This window comes from Sardina pilchardus, chromosome 13, assembly GCF_963854185.1.
Source record: "Sardina pilchardus chromosome 13, fSarPil1.1, whole genome shotgun sequence".
Lineage (NCBI taxonomy): Eukaryota > Metazoa > Chordata > Actinopteri > Clupeiformes > Clupeidae > Sardina > Sardina pilchardus.
The window spans coordinates 18,310,935-18,332,011 of NC_085006.1; the positions used below are offsets into that span (position 1 = coordinate 18,310,935).

General features: G+C 44.6%; 1 protein-coding gene across 1 annotated transcript in view; it reads left to right on the forward strand.

Annotated features, from left to right (window-relative positions):
• mtus2b (microtubule associated tumor suppressor candidate 2b) overlaps positions 1-21,077 on the forward strand; it is a 59,466-nt gene that overhangs the window by 21,169 nt on the left and 17,220 nt on the right. The window contains exons 5-8 of the mRNA XM_062551946.1: positions 9,275-9,439; positions 10,953-11,051; positions 12,928-13,139; positions 20,878-20,944. Of these exons, the coding sequence (XP_062407930.1) occupies positions 9,275-9,439; positions 10,953-11,051; positions 12,928-13,139; positions 20,878-20,944 (543 nt within the window). The remainder of the gene's footprint in view (positions 1-9,274; positions 9,440-10,952; positions 11,052-12,927; positions 13,140-20,877; positions 20,945-21,077) is intronic.

Here is a 21,077-nt window from a genome sequence, read left to right on the forward strand (position 1 = left end):
AATGCTTTTAGTAAACATAAACAACATTTGTGCACATTGCATCGTTACTAAGGACTTTTGCGAGATGCAAACGATGCTCTCAGGAGCGGAGCGGAGTGGCACAGCAGACGTCAGCAGGTTACGCAACGTCCTCGGCGCGGCTCATCTAGTGTAGTGTGTGTTGCAGCACAGCTCCTCGCGCTCAGCCACTCTCTGGCGCTCTCCTCCCCTGGGTTCTCCCTCTCTGCCAGTGTGTTAAAGAGAGAGCTGGCGGGTGGAGGGACAGAGGGATGGAAAGAGAGAGAGAGAGTGGGAGAGAGAGAGTGGGAGAGGGAGAGAAAGAGAGTGGGAATGAGATGGAGTGGGAGAGAGGGAGAGAGAGAGAGAGAGAGTAGGAGAAGTAAAGAATAATGGGGAGACAGCATGAGAGAGAGAGAGCACAGAGAGAGAGATAGAGAGTGGGAGAGAGAGTAGGAGAAGTAAAGAATAATAGGGAGACAGCATGAGAGAGAGAGCAGAGAGAGAGATAGAGAGTGGGAGAGAGAGTAGGAGAAGTAAAGAATAATAGGGAGACAGCATGAGAGAGAGAGAGAGCACAGAGAGAGAGAGAGAGCAAGAAATGAAGAGAAGAGGGGGTTTGATCGGGGAGGAGTGTGAAAGAAATGAAAGCAACAGCTAACACATGCATAGCTAACAGTGGTACTAATTGCTCTAATGCAGCATCAGCTGAGGCTAAGAGTTGCCTGCGTCTCTGACAGGTTGATTTACACGTCCCGCTGATGCTCCCTGTAGAGCTCGCCGTGGATCCTCCGCCTTGCCTAACCGAGCCGTCCCTCATTATTATTTTTTTTCCACGCAGCCTCCAGGATGTTTTTCTGCCTGATGCTGCGTCTCTCCCATAAATTCAATCGCCACAGACATCCTCTCGACATCCAAGGGAGAAGTGATGCGTCTCAGAGTGTTTCCTCCTCCCACGCCCGTGGCTTCACGCTGTTGCTAGGCAAATGTGCTGATCATTAATGTTTTAACTTGCTTTGTGTTTTTTTTTTTTTTACGTTGGGTGAGTTTGACTTGCTTAGTGGGAGCTGTTGTAGCTGCAGCAGGCAGCCTCAGGCATGTTCAAGGAGACTTCAAAGCCATTCAATTTGCTGGTTGTAATTATACTTGCCAGACCAGTAATCAGGCTGCAGATACAGCAGCATTGACATTCTCAAATGGACTCCATGATTTACTCAAATTTGCTATCGATCAGTTGTTTTTTTTTAATCCGTTTTCATCAAATGCAAATAGGGAGTAGGGAAGCCTGAAGGAATAGTGTTTGACACATTTTCAGGTGGGGGATGTTATCATCTTTAGGTGTCACTCTTTCACAATGCAGCGCAAACTGAAGCATGCAATCTGTCAAAAATTATGGGCACAATTGACATGTATGTACTGTATGCAGCATCCCACAGAGAATGAGGTGAAGTGGCGTCTTGGAAGTGCGCTCGTGTTGTGGCATGTTTGGCCCAAGTCCACACTGTGTGTTGCCTGGCATGTGGGCCACAGCTCTCCTCCAAGCTAGCTTCTGTTGCTACCTGACAGCAGATGGCGGGGGGAAGTGTGGATGTCTGTGAGTGCCAGTGTGGACCCATAAATGCTAATGTAGCGTAGCCTCATAGCGATTGGAGAAGGGGTCAGTGAGAGGCACTTTGGGTTTAGTGTGTGGTGTGAAAAAGGCGAGTGCTTAAGCTGTGCTCTGCTGTGTTTTGACATTACCCTGCAGCAATGTCCCTGCAGCATTCTCACGCGTTCAGGACACTTCGTTCTTCAGATTCCTTTGCAAACCATTAGTGTCATGCTTTAGGGATGATGGGTGTGTGTGTGTTTGTGTTTATGTGTATGTGTGAGTGTGTGTGTGTCGGTGTGTGTGTGTGTGTGTGTGTCAGTGTGTGTGTGTGTGTGTGTGTGTGTGTGTGTGTGTGTGTGTGTGTGTGTGTGTGTGTGTGTGTATGTGTGTCTCTGTGTGTGTGTGTGTGTGTCATGGTGAAAGAACTGTCTCAAGATAACAAGATGTGCAAGGTACAATTATTAACCTGCGACACCTTTTTCAGCGCCCGCATGTCACATCCTTCAATTATGGTGGATGTCGTGGCTCCCTCCCCTGTGTAATTTAGCTCGTGTCATTTGGATTGCAGATGCAGAGAAGGCAGGCTCTCTTAATGGGCTCTGATCTGCTTCACTTGCTTCCTTCCTTCTAGAGTGCCAGTTTAGGTTAGAACTAAGCTAAGATGAAGCTTACGTTCAGCCGGTACAACCGGCTGCAGTATTATTCTGTAATGTGCGTGTAATGTCCGTGTATGTCGTTCACACATAGACCGTGTAAGGTCTGTATAAAGTCCGCAGGTTAGAGTCATGTCTGAATCATCCGAAGGATAGGATCTCCGGTTAACACAGATCTGTGTTTTATCTGGAGGTTATGTCTGAAAGCGGTTAGTGACTCCTCATCTACCCCTGCTAATACCCGGTGCTGAGAGACAAATGCTGAGTCAACCAGGACTGTATAAGGTGGAGGATGTGCTGAAATGGCCATTTAGCAGCACACGCCTTAGCCCTCCCTCCCTCGTACAGCCTGTTTCATATTCCATATTCCATCTCCCCTCCCTGTTGACCCCCCTGGGAGTCATCAACCTAAATGGCCTGACTGTGATGGAAGTCTATTGAAGTTACGTGGAGATGAATGAGATCCGAGGGGGCGAATAAAGAGTGGGGAGACAGGAAAGTGCTCGGATTGCCTTTTAATCACAGATCACTGGGGTTGGGCTCATGCAGAGGTAGACGTGTGATGTGTCTTTTTTTGATGTCAAGTTGACTTACAGGATTTCAAAATCCCACTTGAGTGGTCCGGTCAGATCCTACTAGTTGACTTCAATTCTTCATGCAGTCAGAAAGGCTGTTAAGTATTTAAAGAGTTACTCTTGATCCTGAGGCACGGGATGACCTGTTTCAAATGTGAGTGTTGAAAGTTAAATTGCTCACTTAACTGCCAGTATGCAGTCTAACTCGTCTAACTCCAGGATTTGTCTTTGATTGTTGGGACTTGACTTGTTGATAATGTTATTGCCAGCAATGTGGTGGGGACCGGTTTATAGTTTGTTCAGCTATGTCGCACCTCTTGGGTAATGCTTGTAAAAATGATGCTATTACTGTAAAGCACAAAGTGATGGATCACTTATAATCATTGTTTTGCTTTTTAATGTAGCAGTTGTTCCCTCAGAAGTCTGAGAGTCTTTGAACGCACTTGTAGCTGTTGTTGTAGAGCCTGTTGTGGTGCAAGTGCCTAATTAAAAACTACAGGTTCAGAGAGAAGCCAGAGCTGTTGCTGCCGTCTAGACGGACAGTCTAGGGAAGGTTTAATATAGTTGTGACTCAGGCCCTCTGAAGGGGGGAGGCTCACACAGTTGTCCCTCAGCCTGGACAGCTGAGGGTCATCAGTGGTGCCTCTCACCGCTGCTTTTTTACAACCTCCATCTTATTTACACGTGGTGACACCGCCATCATTTAAATCTTCGAAAGTCCTGTGTGTGGCAGAGATTTGAAGTTTCAGAAGGTGTATTCAGTATCTCTAACATGTTGGCTGTGAAGACAGCTGTTGTGTCTGGCTGTATTATCGCCACCCTGGAACCGTCTCTCTCTATATTAAGTATTGAGGCCATAAAACTGGAATCCCATCAGCTGTGTATCAATGGAGGTACATTTTGAGAGAGATGAGGATCCTTTATTTAGACCACAACAGAGTTACAAGTATTAGTAGCAGCAGCAAAGCAGCAGCAGCACCAGCAGCAGTAGTAGTAGCAGTGGTGGTAGTAGTGGTGGTAGTGGTAGGGGTAGTGTTAGCATTGTGCATGGCTCTTTCAGGTCATCAACACATTCCGCTTAGAAGGAGAGGAGACACCTGCTCTTCAATGGCAGTCTTTTTGTTAGCTTAAAGCATTAACAGAGAGAGGCAAACACATTTAGTCTGGAGGGTTAGCTTTTAGCATTAGCGGCCACTAAGCCAGTGTTTATTTGTTCTTCAGATCAAACGCCATCTTCATCCTTGGCGTCTTAGTGCGTGTAGGTAAACATCAGAAGCCCAGTTGCTCCGCTGCGTGACCCAAAACAGTCTGGGAACCTCCATGTTTACATTACTGGGATCCTTCATTCCTCTGCTAACTTTTCCTTTCCAAAGGGAGACCTGCGAAGGGAATGACCCACACTCAAGTAAGTGTCCTGTCACCTACAGGGTAGTAACTCCATTGGACATATTCACATGCTCTGTGTGCAAACTGTTACTGCTAGACCTCATACCTGTCTGCTGTTGTTTATTTTGATTTGGTCCTGGGACATTCAGAGGGCAACACACTTCTCCAATCTTTTGTGTTTTCTAAAGCAGAATAGACACATTTATTTGTTTCCTAACATTGCAGAGACTGAATTGCTCCCTCATCTCCCCTCTGTCAAACAGTTGGGGATGACATTAAGCACTGCAAGTTATTCAGTAGCTTCACTAGAGTGTATGCTGCCCATGTCAATCTCTCATTGATGTATGCTGGTGAGTTCTTGGCCTCAGCAGTGTTTGATTTGAGTGCTTTCAAGTGTCACCCATCAGATGTGTGTGATAATATTGTATTTCAAACAATTATGTTATTCCTGCTTATGCTGCTGTCCAAGAGCAACATTAGAGAATTGTTGTTGTTAGGAAGTGTAATAGGTATTTTATTACAGGAAAATGCTGGTGTGGTAATTATCCCTTGTAGCCAATAGCGTAACAACCAGCCAATCACATAGAAATGTAGAAATTATTACATTAGGCCTATTGGCCATTCTTGTCCATTATGACATTATTGACTACTAAATCCCTGTTTCAGAAGCATATCAATATGATCCTCTTTAAACAACGAGTGTTGACTCATCTTTGAATTGTGCAAAAGATTGTTTACCAATAGAACATCCCCAATGCAGATAATAGTGTGCTGTCATTACCCTGATGTTTGCCCAATTGAGCTCCAGCTGAATTACTGTGTGGTTGAAGTCAAAGACTGTGGTGGGAGTGGATTATTGATCACAATGATTTCTGAGATAATGGCGTAGACTTAGGCTTTCGCTCCGTGGTAAGAGCACACTGTGAACACACCATGTGGCGGAATCTGATCCGCAAAGCCCAGTGAGTCTTGCTGAGGGATTTGGCCCTTTGACCTCAGTGTCAGAGATCAGGTGATTGTCAGAGTCTGGACAGCCACTTAAATACATTATCGGCAGGAATAACAGGTTAACTGCACATCAAAGGGTGCTGGTAGCTGGTATCCTCCACATGCGTGTTCACACACACACACACACACACACACACACACACACACACACACACAGCAGATGGATCTCCACACAACAGATGCTATCACAGTGCAGTCACCATCACATGATGCAAGTCGGTGATGCTGAAATAGCTGTGTGTACTGTATGTCTGTGTCGAAATCCCAAAGCATGTGCATTACAGAGCTCCTATCCAATACTGCATGTATTACACGCGTAAATAGAACACATTCATTAAGCGCACACTCACAGCTGTCGGGATTGGAGTTAATAATAAACATTATGGCGGTGAGCATGTAGTGTGTATTTCAGTGTGTCTAGTCTGCCTGCTCTGAGGCATTTCTCCTTCCTTTGATGGCTGTTGATAAATAATGGATGTACTCTTTCAGTTGTGTGTGTGTGTGTGTATGTGAGTGTGTGTTTGTGTAGGGAGGGGCCTATCCTGTGTGTGTGTGTGTGTGTGTGTGTGTGTGTGTGTGTCCCTGCTGTCATCTCTTGACAGCAGGAAATCACTCTCGATGACTTTTTTCCTGAAAGGGCTGCGTTTGACCCCCCACAGGGAGGGAAATATACATTTAGTCACTTTAACCTTCCTGCAGTTATATTTGATCTTTAAAGCTCCTTCTCTCTGTGTGTGTGTGTGTGTGTGTGTGTGTGTGTGTGTGTGTGTGTGTGTGTGTGTGTGTGTGTGTGTGTGTGTGTGTGTGTGTGTGTGTATGAGAGAGAGAGAGTTCTAAATCTTTCTTTGACATTGCACACACATCACATTTTAACTTGCACACAAACACACACACATTTGCTGCACATGCATATTCTCACTCTTTTCCTCTCTCTTTCTCGCTCTCCCACACACACACACACACACACACACACTCATGTGCCTGCTGTTGTTTTCCCTGTCACATGTGATGGTGCTCTGGCGGTGCTGTCTGGCCCTAGCGCCCTGCTAAGCGTAATGGGAAGCATTAGCCACCTTCCCCTTCACCTCCTGGCGTCTGACGGCCCCAATAGCAACATGACAGCAGAGGCGACTAGCTCCCGCCCCCCTACCACTCCCCTGACTGCACATCTAAAGGGCTGCCCAGCTGGATTGGATGGGTGCTTAAAAGATCCTGTCAGTCATTCAGTTTGTCCAAACAAAGTGGAGGGGGCCATAACCGCTAATGATGCTCTGCTCAATTCATCCTTGCCCATGTCATCGGTGCTCATTCTCTCTCACACACACACACAAACACACACACACACACACACACACACACGGACATACACACACACACACACGCACACACACTCTTAATCTGTGTTCTTTTTCTGTCTGTTTTGTCCCTCATGCTGTCACACACAGGCACATACAACACACTCATCCATATGCAGATAGCTACTGTCTGTCAACAGTGCACGTGCACATACTGCACACTGGCCCATTTGTGCAGTGTAAACGCAAGGTGATATTGCATGTGTGTAAAGCTGTCATAAGGTCTGTCTTGTGACAGCTTTGCTTCCTAGAAATACCATTTGTACTTGAAGAGGCTCACGCGTAGCTGGCAGTTGCAGAAACACACGCGCACATACCGTACACACACATACAGTGCACATGTGTGGTGTATAGCTCTCCTCTTGACACAAGCACAAAGATGTACAATACTCATTTGGTTTTTGTCCACTTCTTTGAAAGGCAGCAATTCTGCCATGTGTACAATTTCATCATATCACACAGGTGTGTACTGACTGATAGTGATTTGTGTGTGTGTGTGTGTGTGTGTGTGTGTGTGTCTGTGTGTGACAATATGCTTCTTCCTCTTGCTCTGAATCCCTCTCCGCACCCCTCTGTCTAAATCGCACACACGGGCGTGTTGAAACTCCGTCACATAGGATCTGCAGGGCTCTCTCCTCTCCGGCAACGCGGAGAGAAATAAAAACGGGATTATCTGTGTAATCCTCCCATAAGATGGCAAGACTGCCACAAAGACCGTCTCCACCCCCATCACCGTCTCTTTTAATAATTACTGTCCACTTTCTCCAGCGTTAATATTGATGAGGGCCCCCATCATGAGGGCGGACATCACCACAGCTGGTCATATGTCATCGTGATCATTTATGAATGAAATTCACAAATGTTGGCGTGACTGTATAAACTACAAGGGGAAGAATATATTTGAATATATGACAGCAGCACACTTGAAATGCAAGTGCATTTCTGTGCAGGTTGGTTTATGCTAAGTCATGAATCCCCCAGCAGAATGTGTAGGTGGATATAGCTGAAATTGCTCTGCATGTGGTTGTCTGTGATGTTTGGTATCGTTGACTGAGTGTGTCATAGTTCTGAATATGAGTTTTTTTCACAGGAGATGCATTGCAGTCTCAAAGAAGTAACAGATGTCTCTGAGTTAAAGTCTGGTGATATTCCTCAGAAAGGCCGTGGAAAGGCTTTGGCTTAATTAATCTTAAAAAGGTGCAGCCTTGAATGCAGTCAAGCTAAACATAAAATGGAAGATTAATAGCCTCTTGGCATTGTGTATCAGTCTGTTGACCCAGACTTGTGTGTGTGTTGATTAGTTCTGCTTGGTCAAGCCCTTCAGCCCGCTGCGTCATTGCTACAAACGATTAATTCAAGGGCAAAGAGGTGTAATTCGCTGAGTCACTCTTTTCTTTTTTTTGCCTTCCCACCTTCTGTCTGTGGTGCGTGGTGACACAGGGGTTTTTGAATCCAGGACGTGTGAACGCCTCCCGGGCATGCCTCAGCATTTCCAATGTGCTGATTGATTTCGAGGGAAACTGGATAAGGCGTGGCGGGGCGCCGGTGACTGTTGCGGTCGTCGACCAAGGCAGAGGCTCCTCGTTTGATACCACGAAGATAAATGGGCTGCCGAGGGCAAAAAAAAAAAAAAAACCTTTCGAGGAGTAAAGGCATGGACGTTATCGATCGTCCAACATGGCAGCACGTTCAAGCTGAACGCCATGTGTCTGAAAAGCAACCAACCTGCAATGGAGTGAAAAAAGCCTGAGCTCTTAGTGTCACAATGGGAAAGAATGTGAAGCCACTGAACATGAATTTTAATCTTGCCTTTGAGGTGCTTTAGGTTGTTGCGGTTGCTTCCAGGAAACTTTTGTACAGTGGGAGGCAAGAACAGCATCCTCCTCTGTGGATGAATTGAAATTGCTTTGTAGTGAGGTGTGTGTGTGTGTGTGTGTGTGTGTGTGTGTGTGTGTGTGTGTGTGTGTGTGTGCGTGTGTGTGTAGGTGCGTGTGTGTGACTGTGTGTGTGTGTGTGTGTGTGTGTGTGTGTGTGTGTGTGTGTGTGTGTGTGTGTGTGTGTGTGTGTGTGTGTGTCCCGCCCAGCACTGCTGGAAACTGATGGGATGCATCCGCAGCCGTCTTTTCAATCGAGCATTTATATTCACAGTGATTTGACTATCACACAGCGGCAATCGCCAGGGAGACCAGATAAGAACGGAATGTCTCCGCAGTAGTTTCCATTAAAGTTTTTTTTTTCTTTTTTTTTTCTCGCCAGGTTCTTGGATTACCTCGACTTCATTAAATGGTGTGTGTGGGTGTGTTTTTGTGTGAGGATTAAAGCATTATAGAGATAGACAGAAGGACGGTCAGGTGGAGAGTGTGAGCATGAAGCACACACACACACACACACACACACACACACACAGAGAAAGAGAGGGTAATCAAATATAAAGGCAGGGAGGTTAAAATTGGAGATGAAAGAGTATTGATGAATAGTTCTCTCACTTCTTGTGGGAGGTCAAAAGTGTGTGTTGGTGTGTCCATGAGCTGTTCACAGACCATCACAGATCTATAAAAACCCCATCAATGTGTGTGTGGGTGTGTGTGTGTCTCTCTGTGTGTGTGAATTCAGCTGTTTTGCAGACAGAATAAAGTTGATATCAATTGAAGCTCTTTCAGACTGAATGGCTTGACATGGATTTCTCTCCTCTGCATTTGATTGGTGCAGGTCCAGCCAGTGGCTCAGGCCTCGAGGATGTGGTGCCTGTGCAGAGAGCGCCAGCGCCCCCTAGTGAGCCGCCCTGCCCTGTGCGCCGTGGGAGCCCCCAGCCCCCCAACGCACCCCTGCCCACCCGACGCAGCTTCCCTCCCCCTACAAGGAGCTCCCCCGTGGGTAAGAGTGCATCCTGATCCACCCTGCTTAGGGGGCATATGAGCGTATACTCTTACAGCATAAGTGGGATGTGTCATGTGGTGTCTGTTACAGAGGGGCTGATCTAAATGCAGTTATAAGGACGGTTTAGTCAAGAGGACTTTTTAGTCCAGTCCTCTGAGGCAATGACATCAGTGTAGTTAGTCTGTGCTTCACATGTATTTTGTGAGGCACTGTGGAGTCTGTACTGAAGCCATCAAAGCAGGTCAGGATTGTCCTCATGCAGGACATGAGGATGTCCACATATCTTAACCCTCATCCACCCATCTATCCATCCATCCATCTATCTATCTATCTATCTATCTATCTATCTGTCCATCTTTTTTGTGATCAACTGTTTATTGATTTTCATAAACAAGTAGAGAGGGGTGGGGAGCAGATGGTTACAAAATATGAAATGTCTCCATTTTTCTTTACATCACTCAAACCAAGTACATTAGTAGTGGGGGCACATGTAGTTTGACTTTGGGACTCATCTAATATTGCTGTTAGCGGCATCACTATGCAAAGAATGTTTGTTGGGTATGTAGGGTACAGTCGATCAGCTCATAAAGGCATGCACACTCAACACTTTCAAGAATGTCACACACACACACACACACACACACTTGGTGTCTGCATGACTACCCAGGGACTAATTGAGTCTAATAGATGTGAGAAGGATTTAGACGGGTGTGGTGGATAGTAATAAGCACCATTACTTCTCTTAATGATCATGCTGAAAGACATGTTGTGTAAGTGCTTTTCAATATTGCTTTGCAGTTTAGTCTACAGACTCATATTATTTAGCAGTTATCTGCACTGGTTGTGTGGATACACTGTACATTGACTCCATGCAGTGTGTGTGGTAGCTCATTAGTTCAGTAGGCAGCGTGGTGGTGTCAGGATACCAGTCAGCATTTTACCACCAGAAGAGATGCTGCAGGTCAGGGGATGAATCACAATGCAGATATGTTTTCATCGTGGGAGGAGGATGCAGATTCGTCCACTGTACGCCGCTAGTAGTAATGTGTGAGTTGAGAATTCCAAAGCCACATTGTGTCTCTGTCAGCAATTGAACGTGATGCAAGCAGATGCAATAATGTCACGACACCCGAGCTCTGGATGATGAATTGTGTATGGTGTGTGTTTATGGCTCTGTGTTGGTGTGAGAATGTGTGTAGCGGGGCCCTCTGCTGGTTGTCTCTGGTGCTGCGTCTTGTGTAAATTGAGGGAAAGAACGCCTTCATGCTGTGGCTCAGCCCCTCCAGCAGTGCAGTGGTCTCATAAGACTGAGACAGTGGCTCCACCCAGTGGACAACCTGCACTGTAACAGTTGCCACTGAAAATTATATTGCATAATTAATTTATGGTTAATTAATTTCATATTAATAGCTTAATGAGAAAAGAAATCTACATGAATATTCAGACAGTTTGATATATGTGGTGGTTTTTCCAAATGCTTCAGATAATGAAACGTTGTGTTTGTTTGCAGCCTCTCGTAAAGAATTTCAGAAGGATTCTGAGCATGCAAAGCCTGCAGTTTCCTCACCAAAACGCTTCGCTGTTGTGTCACCTAAACCACAATCCCCTGGTAAGTACTCTCCACTGTTGTTGCTGTGTGTGTGTGTGTGCGCATGTGTGTGCGTGTGTGTGTGTGCATGTGTGTGCGTGTGACTCTGTGTGTGTGTGTGTGTGTGTGTGTGTGTGTGTGTGTGTGTGTGCATGTGGGTGTGTGCATGTGTGTGCGTGTGACTGTGTGTGTGTGTGTGTGTGTGTGTGTGTGTGTGTGTGTGTGTGTGTGGGTTAATGATCCGAGCAGACAGAGATCTTAATTTCCTGCCGGTAGCCATGAGAGCGCAGCCCCTCAGCCTCCCACTAGTCTCTCTGTGGCCCATTACCTGGGCCATGGCTGCTCGCCGTTGTCATGGCGACTGGGATGGATGATGGCAGCAAGTGGAGCTTGGTGGCTGCTAATTCACTTTAGCCTCTTCTTAGATGCGTGTGACTGAGCTGTCTCCGCCATCTCAAACCAGATCAGGGTGGCAGTGCATTTTTTATTGAATTAATTAGATTAGATCTTTTGACAGCAATTTGTGTTCATACACATGTTCCTCAACATTACATTTATACACTGTGATTAGTTAATGAATACTCCCACACACACACTAATTCAAATGTACACACACACTAACATACGCTTACACACATAGGGACTAATCGAGTCCCACACAAGAGCAACTTTCAAATAACACATACGAACGAGGTCCAAATGTATTGATGGGGATGTGGGGGAGAGGCTGACAGTAAGGAATTGAGATAAACATTTTGCTTTAGGAATGAGACAATCGGCTATAGGCTACCAACTCTCTACATTCAAATCTGCTGTCTGTTGCAATCAGTATGCAGGCTGTAAAAGGTTGCATGGACGCGTGCATGTAATATGTCTGTCTTATTGCAGTATGTACAGTATGTACTGTATGTTTCATAGACATAGGCAGGTGCAAACATGGAAAAACTGTGAAATAGACAGAGAAAGAGAAAGACTAAGATAACCTGTACTGCCTGATCATGCAAAAAATGTACACAGTAGTGTGCACCTTCCACCTTCAGTAATGCCATGAGGACCATGTTGTTTATGTCTCATTCTCACTCTCTAGAATATGACCAGAGAACACAGGACATATGTACATACTCATAGTGTTTACGTACAAATAACATTTCGTTTTTGTTCTGACACCAGTCCAATCTCAGCCTCAAGCTGCCATTGGGTTTGTTGTTTTAGCAGTGTTGCCCTGGGCCTAGGGGGAGGCTCTTGACGGAGCTGTCGTTCCCCACCCGGGCCACTGATGGGCATGTCTGGCCTGCCAGAACCTGCTGGTAGAGGCAGCTACGCCGGGGGTCTCGAGGGCAGCTGCTGATTTGATAGCGGTTGATGCTGCCGTGTTACAGTAAGAGTATTTTGGCATGACACAAAGTGGAGGAACCACCTGAATAATACTGTACATCTCCGGTGACCCTCCTCGTTGTGTTCCCAGGTGGGAATACAGTGTCAGTTTGCCTCATCAAGGCTCTTTGAATAGCTGGTTGTTTCTTTCTCCCTCTATCTTCTGGTTGAATGTTAATAAAGAGAATGAGAAATCAACATTCATGGGCATCATAACATTGCTGAAAAAACAATTTAATGGGTGCCTAAAACCTTTGCACTGTACTGTGTACAAACAGTATACACACAACCACGATAATAAACAAGGACAGGTACTCTTTAGGTTCTCTTCAGGGATCATAACATGACTCAGCCAGCCATAGCGAAGCCTTTCTGCTGATTCACCTTCACGTTACACCTATCAGAATTCAGCAGTGCACACTGTACTGTACACACTGTACTGTACACACTTCACCTGTGCACCTGAACCCTGCACCTGAACCCTGCACCTGAACCCTGCACCTGACCGTGTCTCCCTCCCCAGTGCGCCAGAAGTCGTCCGTGGGCCGCTCCAGCGCGCAGGAGGCCGAGCGCGAGCGGGAGAAGGAGCGTGAGCGAGAGCGCGCCCTGGTGGAGAAGCTGAGGCAGCGCTGCGAGGAGCAGGCCAGGCAGCTCCAGAGCCTGCAGGCCGAGCTGAGCAAGGCCAGCCGCGGTCTGGAGGTCTTTGCCATCACCACCCAGCATTTCTGCCAGAAGGTACGTCACAACAGCTGCTATAACACGTGCATCTTGTTTAAGGTTAAATGGCTGTAGGCCACAGCTATACATACACTGTCGGAAAGAACTGGGTCTAAATGCCTATATCATTTTCCTTGGATTGGTTGGTTTTGCCCTTGATACAGAAAAAGATGGTCTTTAATTAAGGTGCATAGACTCTATGGCAACATTATGAAGTTTCAGTCTTGAACTAGTGATCTAAGACGGTCTAGTTGGTGTCTTTTAGCAGTATCACTGGTGATGAGCTGTGAAGGTTATTCAGACATTTTCCAACCTGGACCACAGCACTTCATAGTTCCCAGCCTGAATGTCTAGTTGAAAAAAGGATGAACTTGAAGATGATACCATGCTAGTTAGCTAGAAGAGGAAACAAACACACCTCTAAAAGAGATTCATTGTTGCATAAAGTTACAACAATCTTTTCATAGGCTTTGCGAGTTTAGGTTGGTCTGAAATGCCATCTTGTGTCGGGTGTTGACATAAATCCACTGTGTCAGTGTTGCTGTCCCTGCTGTAATCCTCGAAAGCCACTTACACAGAGAATTTACAGCTCTCGTTGAGAGGGGTGTGTGTGCTCCTGTCCCTGTGGTGGTGCCAGTTTGCTGTCCACTGCTCCTGGAAATGTGAGACATACAGTAGTGTGGGGGGAATTAGGTCAAACAAGCCAGGGGAAGGCATCCTTTTCTGAAAGAAGACCAATAGTTATACTGTGCCATAAAGCAAAGAGTGCTACAGATTCAACTAAAGCTGCAAAATGCCTGACTTCTGGTTAACCATACGGTCACCCATTGCTGTACAAGTAAATGTCACAATTTCCAACTTGATCTTTAGCATCTAAACATGATTGTTATATTCTCGTGGTAGTTCATTCACATATCATCAACATAATATTGGATTATGTCTTAGAAGATGTACAAAACTGATTTTGCATTTCGGTGTCAACGCATCCTGAGATGGCATGATTGTCTCATGGTGGGAAGTTTACAAAACGCTTTTGCACACCTCTTTTGTAGGGACAGGTGAAATTCACCTGAGGAAGGTCTACAGTATGACCGAAACATTGTAAACATTGTAAATAAATATGCATGCATAATGGACAGTGTGCAGGATTTTCTTTCATGGTGGGAAGTGACATCAGCAGATGGGAACACGCTTACTTTGATTAGGTTGCAGTTGCACACATCACCTGCCACAGCGTGGTCTTCTCCCTTGTCAGTCCATCTAACATCTGCAGTCTAATGTTTTGCTGACAACATATACAGTACATCCAATCACTGTCTTTACCGAAGTAATATTGATCACCTGCCATACGGTCAGAAACTATTAACGTTGGGCTGTTCCAAGATGACTAGATTGAAGGAGACAGAAAACAAGTCAAGCAAATATGCCGGCTCCATGGAATTAAATTTCCACTAATGTATCAAGTATAAGCACACATCAGTGGCATTGTGCATACATGTACAGTATCCTGGAAATGACTCACAGGTCTCTGTGTGGGTATTGGGAAGCAGCAGAAAGCTTAGTCTACAGTCTGTACTGCTGGTTCATGCCTCTGTGGAGACAAAGATGTTGACGAGGTTTAGTTGCAGCTGCATTGTATGGAGACAGGGTCCTCCTGGAATTGATTTGTATCTTGTTTTGAATACTCCCTCACTCCCTTTATGGTCAGAACTAATGAGCTTTGTTGCTATGTTGGTTTCAGAGGGATATTTTGGTGTTAGTTTCACGAGAGAGGGATGAGTTCATAATGGACTTCAGAGTGTACTGACAGAGACTCCAATTAATCTCTGTGGTTCTCATCGTACATGTACAGTATGCTAATAAACCTGCTAACTAAGAAAAAGCAAAACTTCATTTAAGCCAGATAGATCACATGGATCACTAGTGACCATCGATGTCTATTATCCTTATGTTTGGCCTGATTGCATTGGCCAAGCGGTCACCCTTAAAGGGACACTTCACCGATTAGCATTAAGCTTTGTATCTTTAGAAAACCAGTCATGTTTTTGAATGGTCATGCATCATTCCCTCAGTTTGCCATGAGATGGGAGAAATACGGATTTCAATGAAACCCATGAATAGGACTTCCTGCTTTCAATGATGTAAAATGATGATTTTTACATCATTGAAAGCAGGAAGTCCAACATTGAAATCCGTATTTCTCCCATCTCAAGGCAAACTGAGGGAATGATGCACGACCGTTCAAAAACATGACTGGTTTTCTAAAGATAAAAAGCTTAATGCTAATCAGTGAAGTGTCCCTTTAAGTCTAATGATAACTGCAGGTTTCAGGAAATCTGTAGGCGCTGCCATCTGGCTATCTGACACTGAATGATAAGATGAGGAATTGTAAACAGTACATTGCATGGATGCATTGTTTTAATGCAGCCAAAGCAGAGAAAGAAGTGACTTCATGCATATTTTATCTGTGATGATGTGAGCTCTTCCGATGACATTTATTGTACAGCCTTGCCACGTTAACAGTGAGAGGGAAAATTACAGACCTGTTGTTAATCACTGAAACTCTCATATTTATGTGAACAAAATGTTATTTTAATCTTCTCTTACCACTTACAATATATTATGCATGGTTGTCTAGGCGATATGGGATTTGCATTTCTGTTTATTTATGTATTTATTTACTGTATGTGGTGCTTTATGACTCAGATTTAAGAGTCCAATAATGTAGACAGGTTTGTGGCAGAACATTTTGCATTATTAACTAGTTGTGTTAGTCAGAGTGTAAAGATAGAAACAAGAAACATTCATGCTCCGTGAAAGAGCCAGTAGCCTGCAGGATGAAGACATAAGGGCATAGACAATGTTATTACCTCCGTCAAGGAGGTTATGTTTTCATCAGGGTTTGTTTGTCTGTCTGTTTGTTTGTTTGTTTGTTTTTCTGTCTGTTTGTTTGTTTATCTGTCTGTTTGTCTGTTCGCAAGATAGCTCAAAAAGTTATGGATGGATTTTGGTTAAATTTTCAGGGAAGGTCTGAAATGACCCAAGGAAGAAACGATTACTTTTGGGAGTGATCAGTATCACCGTCTAGATCCAGGAGGTGGTTATGTTTTCGCTTGGCGGAGGTCTGCGCTCTCTGAGTGCTTTTCTAGTTTAGTTGTATGGAATATTATACAGTTTACCGTTTATAGAGAGTGGGAATTTCTATTTGTTATCAGTAAGCATATTTGCGTTTAGCTATGTGTTGATAAAACAAAAATCTATTCCAATCTGCTGTTGTCAATCATAGAAGCCATCAAAGTTTGAGTCATCTTCAGGATGTTATTTCCTTCCAGTTAGCCAATAGCGCTATGCTCCAGTAGTCTCCAGGCAAAATGTCCTGAGCTTAACCCAGCCGGAGGAGCTCTCTGCTGGGCATAATGAATTTGATTAGCCTCCATCCCCATCCCCAGGCCCGGGAGGCTTTTACTGTGATTGATCGGCCGCCTCTGAGCTCCTGAGCCACACCCAGAGCCCATGCCCCTAGCTGAGTGGTTGGGGTGACGCAGATGTGAGCGTGACGCTGGTTGGGTGTTGGTCATTGAGCGTTAAAGAAAGCGCTGGAAGATTGTGGCACACGTTGGTTCGGTTATGGTTGTAGTCATTTAATTTGCATCGGAAAAGGTAACAATTCAGTTAGTAGAAATCTCATTTGATTTGAGACATTTTGATTTTTGTTTTGATGAATAATTTTATGGTACAAACTATGAAGAAAAGTCCGCACACCAATCGCTCTCAAGCAGTTTTTTTTTGTTTGTTTGTTTGTTTTTTTAAATCTGTGACATTTTGGGGCAAGCCCTTCCTCAGATATTTTGTGGTACACACACTTATGAAAGCTTAGATATAGGAATTGTATTATTATTTCACGGTAAATATATGGTATAGTAAATGTAACTGTAAGTGTTGAAATGTATTGTTCCTGGTGTGGATAAGTTCCCAGTGTGCTTCATACCACTCCCATGTTAAAATCATCATTTAAGCAAAGCATGTCTGCCTTTGTTTGTGGTGATGTTTCACAATGGATGTGTGCAGGTATGTTAATGTGGGCACACACATACAGTATTCCCTATGGACCCTTAGACATAGAGAGGAGGGGGAGACATGCTGGTAATTCAGTTCTATATTGATCTGATCCCTCCCCCAGCCGCCTTTCTTCTGTTCCCTCGTTGACAGATGAGCCTTAATGTGTGTGTGTGTGTGTGTGTGTGTGTGGGGGGGGGGGGGGGGGGGGGGGGGTATATCTAAGTTTTACATCAAGGGATATTACAAGATAGTGTGCGCATGTGTGTCTGTGATAAATGTGAGTGAGTGCGTATACGTGTGTGTGGTGTGTGGTGTGTGTGCGTGTCTGTGTCCGTGTGTGTGCGTGTGTGTGTGTGTGAGGGAGGAGAAACTGAGGGGGTGGCTCGAGGAGAGAAGGCAGACCCGGCGTTAGTCATTGTTCCAGGAGGGCACCACATAGGACACACACACGCACACACACCGAGACACAGAGGTGAGGCTATTTAAACCGAAGCATTCTCTCACTATGGCTATACCTCTCCCACTCCTCCTCTCCCTCTCTTTCTCTCGCTTTCTTCCCGTTTCTCGTTCTGCCTCTTCCCTCCCTGTTCCGTTAGTGTCTCTCTCCCTCCCTCTCTTGCTTGTGCTGTGTGTGTTTGTGTGTGTGTGTGTGTGTGTGTGTGTGTCTGTCTGTGTCTCTTTCTGCTAGCTTTTGTGTGGCTAGAGCCCTCCTCCCCTGTGCTCTGGTGCTGGTTGAAGCCGTCTGCTGGCCTAGCATGGGTCAGACATGCTGTAGCCAGAGACTCCACCCTCCCTGCTGTCTGGATGCCACGGTAACAGCGGCAGCAGCAGCATCAGCACCACTAGCAGTAGAATCTTAGCCGGCAGCAAGAGCCGAGAGCTGGGGAGGATCTCCTTTCTGATTGTGTGTCTGGTCTGTGCGTGAGTGTCAGTTTCAGTGTGTGTGAGAGTCTGTGTGTGTATGTGTGTGTGTGTGTGTGTGTGTGAGAGAGAGTGTGAGAGTGAGAGAGAGAGAGAGAGAGAAAGGTTTGTGTACATGTTAGCTGCATGTGTTAGCTGGGTGAATGCTGTTGTGTTGAGTCATCTTACTAACCTTTGCAGTCCGTGGGTAAGCTTTGTGTCTGTCTAGTGATGCAGACTGCAGTATCCTTACATAACTTTGCTGGAGCCAGTGTGGGTATCAGTGTGCTTGTGCTGTCTATGTCTAAGTGTACGTGTGCCAGACAACATGTGGTTGTGACACTAAAGCTTGAGCTATGCAGAGACTGCACACAGAACTGGTTCTTGGAATGCTGAAGGAAGTGATGTATGCAGTGCACTGTGAAGTGCTTATTGTGTGTATTATTGTATCTGCTTTCCCTGCTTTACAAGTCCTCCAGTTGTACAGTAATCTTCCACAGTGCTCCTGCTGCAGAGGGTCTGTAATTGTTCCCACCTCAATAAACTTGGTAATTGAGGTTGTAAATCTTTGAGCTCCACGTGAATGCTTACGGAGTCTCTTAAACACTTAAACTTAAAGTGTGAGATGGAGCTGGGTGTGAAGATTGGATTTCGGATTGTGTCCTTGAGAGGGAGTGTGTTTGTCTGTGTGTGTCTGTGTGTGTGCGTGCATATGTGATCTTGAGTGGTGTTGGTGAGTAACGGCTAGGGAAAAAAGCAGATGAGGTCTCGTGGGGAGATGGCAAATGGAATATTGTGATTTACAGTAGAATTCCCAATGTGGCAGATTGTGAAGATGCAGGCTCAGAAGCTCTCTCTGTAGGTGAAAGGTCATCAGTGTGTGTAGAGCCTATGGGATTGAGTCCTGAGAGGTGTCAGGGTGGTTGCCATGGAGCTGATGCTGGCCGTGCTTATACATCGCTGTGTCATGCTAGTTTGTTTACTGTCACGCTTGATTTGGATTAGACGAGTAGTTAGCAGTGCATCAGTAAAAATGATCACGATGCCTATTTACAACTAAGGTTTAAACCCGGTTGATTTAGAAATATCATACCAATGAGGTATGGTTGGATTAATAGTTTTAGGAATCTACGGTTTTAGAAAGGGATTTTGACTGTGAAACTTCATAACGACTTAAGGCGAGACACGGCAGGTGAAAACACTGTTTTTGTGACCTCCGGTCAATTTCGAGATTTTGTGCTAGTTTGCTACCTTAGCATGTATTCTACCACCCTACTACAACAACAAAGTCCGATTTGCACTTTTAGGTGTTTATTTCACAAACTTTTGTCTGCTCGCGCCTATGTATTTCTCCTAATTTCGCCAAAAGTTCCCACTCTAAAGTGTCATTTACTCCCGCGACCGTGATCCAAATCATATCGTGTGTGACACCGTTTGAAAGCCCTGTTTCGGCTGAATGACGCTATGCAATCCAAATATGGACATTTCCGTTGTATTAGCAACCAATCGCGAAAGTTCAAAGGCGAGTCTAGGCTTAGAACGTATCCCATTGGCTGTGTTTCAAGGCTGTTTTCTCAAAACGAGTTTCTTCTCCCACTCCGAGAACATAATCTCCCCTTCTGAAGCACTTACATGCGCCAAACTGTCCAGTCTTATGCCAAACTATATGTACAAGACTTTTACAGAAGGGTTTGTTGAAATATTATTCCTAACCTGATATATATGACATTTTATGCTTAAAAACATGGCAAAAAACGATTTTTCAAGGCTATTGACACTATATGCTGATTTACAAGACAACAGAAGTAGATATCCATAAATCCCTCTGTAATTTTTCTCCCATCTAATATATTAACACAATGAAAAAACAATTTTGAACCTGGCTTTATCCAAAACTCAGATTATGCATTTTGAAATATATGCAAATTAGCACATATTTAATGAGATAATGCCAAATTTGCATATTTAAACATTAAATTACAAAAAACTTGTAATACATTTTTTTCTTATGTTGATGTAAGTAATCAACTGGGGAAGTTTCATAGTGATATCTGTTAGTTAAAAAAAATACCCTATTCACCTGTAGTGTCTCGCCTTAAGTTATGATACTGTATGTACAATCAGTTGTCCAATTATTTCATTATTGTTCCATCAAAAAATACGAGAAAGCCTAAACATATTGAAGAATATGAAGTTCAGTGTCTAGTTTAGTATCAGACTATCGAATTACTCACATGGATTATGGGAAACCACTGCTTATGTCTGTGGGAGTCATGGAGAATATACAGGAAATCAATACTCATAGATCATGTGCTGTACTAGGCAGTTGTAAGGAGGATTGCTTCTCTGAACTGTGAGCTAGTACATCCATTGTGTCAAGAGATTACATCATAAAATTGATGATGACATACACACAATGTAGTCTCTGTTAAAGATGGGGAGGGATGCAATCAAGCCTGCCTTTTAAAGGTTCCCCTTTGTTCAATGCTATTGTTTTAATATCGCCTATGTGGCTGTTTTTACCAGATGGAAAAGATAGCACCCAAACAATAATATGAACAGAAACATCAAGTATCCAAGATGAACTCAAACAAGAACCTCAAGTGCCTAATATCCACCAAAACATAAGATCTTTGTACCTAAACAGTAATGTCTGTATATCTGTGTGTAGTCTACTGTACATGAGTGCACACAAGAGTTTCACTTCACATGAGAAAATGTTGATGTGAGTTGTAAAGTTATCTATGCATTTTGTCTGCCGTAACAATCCAAATCCCTGCATCATCATGTGTTGCAGAGTGAGAGAGCCAGCGTGAAGGAGAGGGAGCTGTCCCACGAACTGGGTCGGATCAGGGATGAAGTGGGTAAGTGTGTGTGTGTGTGTGTGTGTGTGTGTGTGTGTGTGTGTCTGTGTGTGTTTGTGTGAGACATGAGTCATGCAGTAGGTGCTCTGAGACAGAAGGACATGTATTATACATAGATGTTAGACATGGCTGC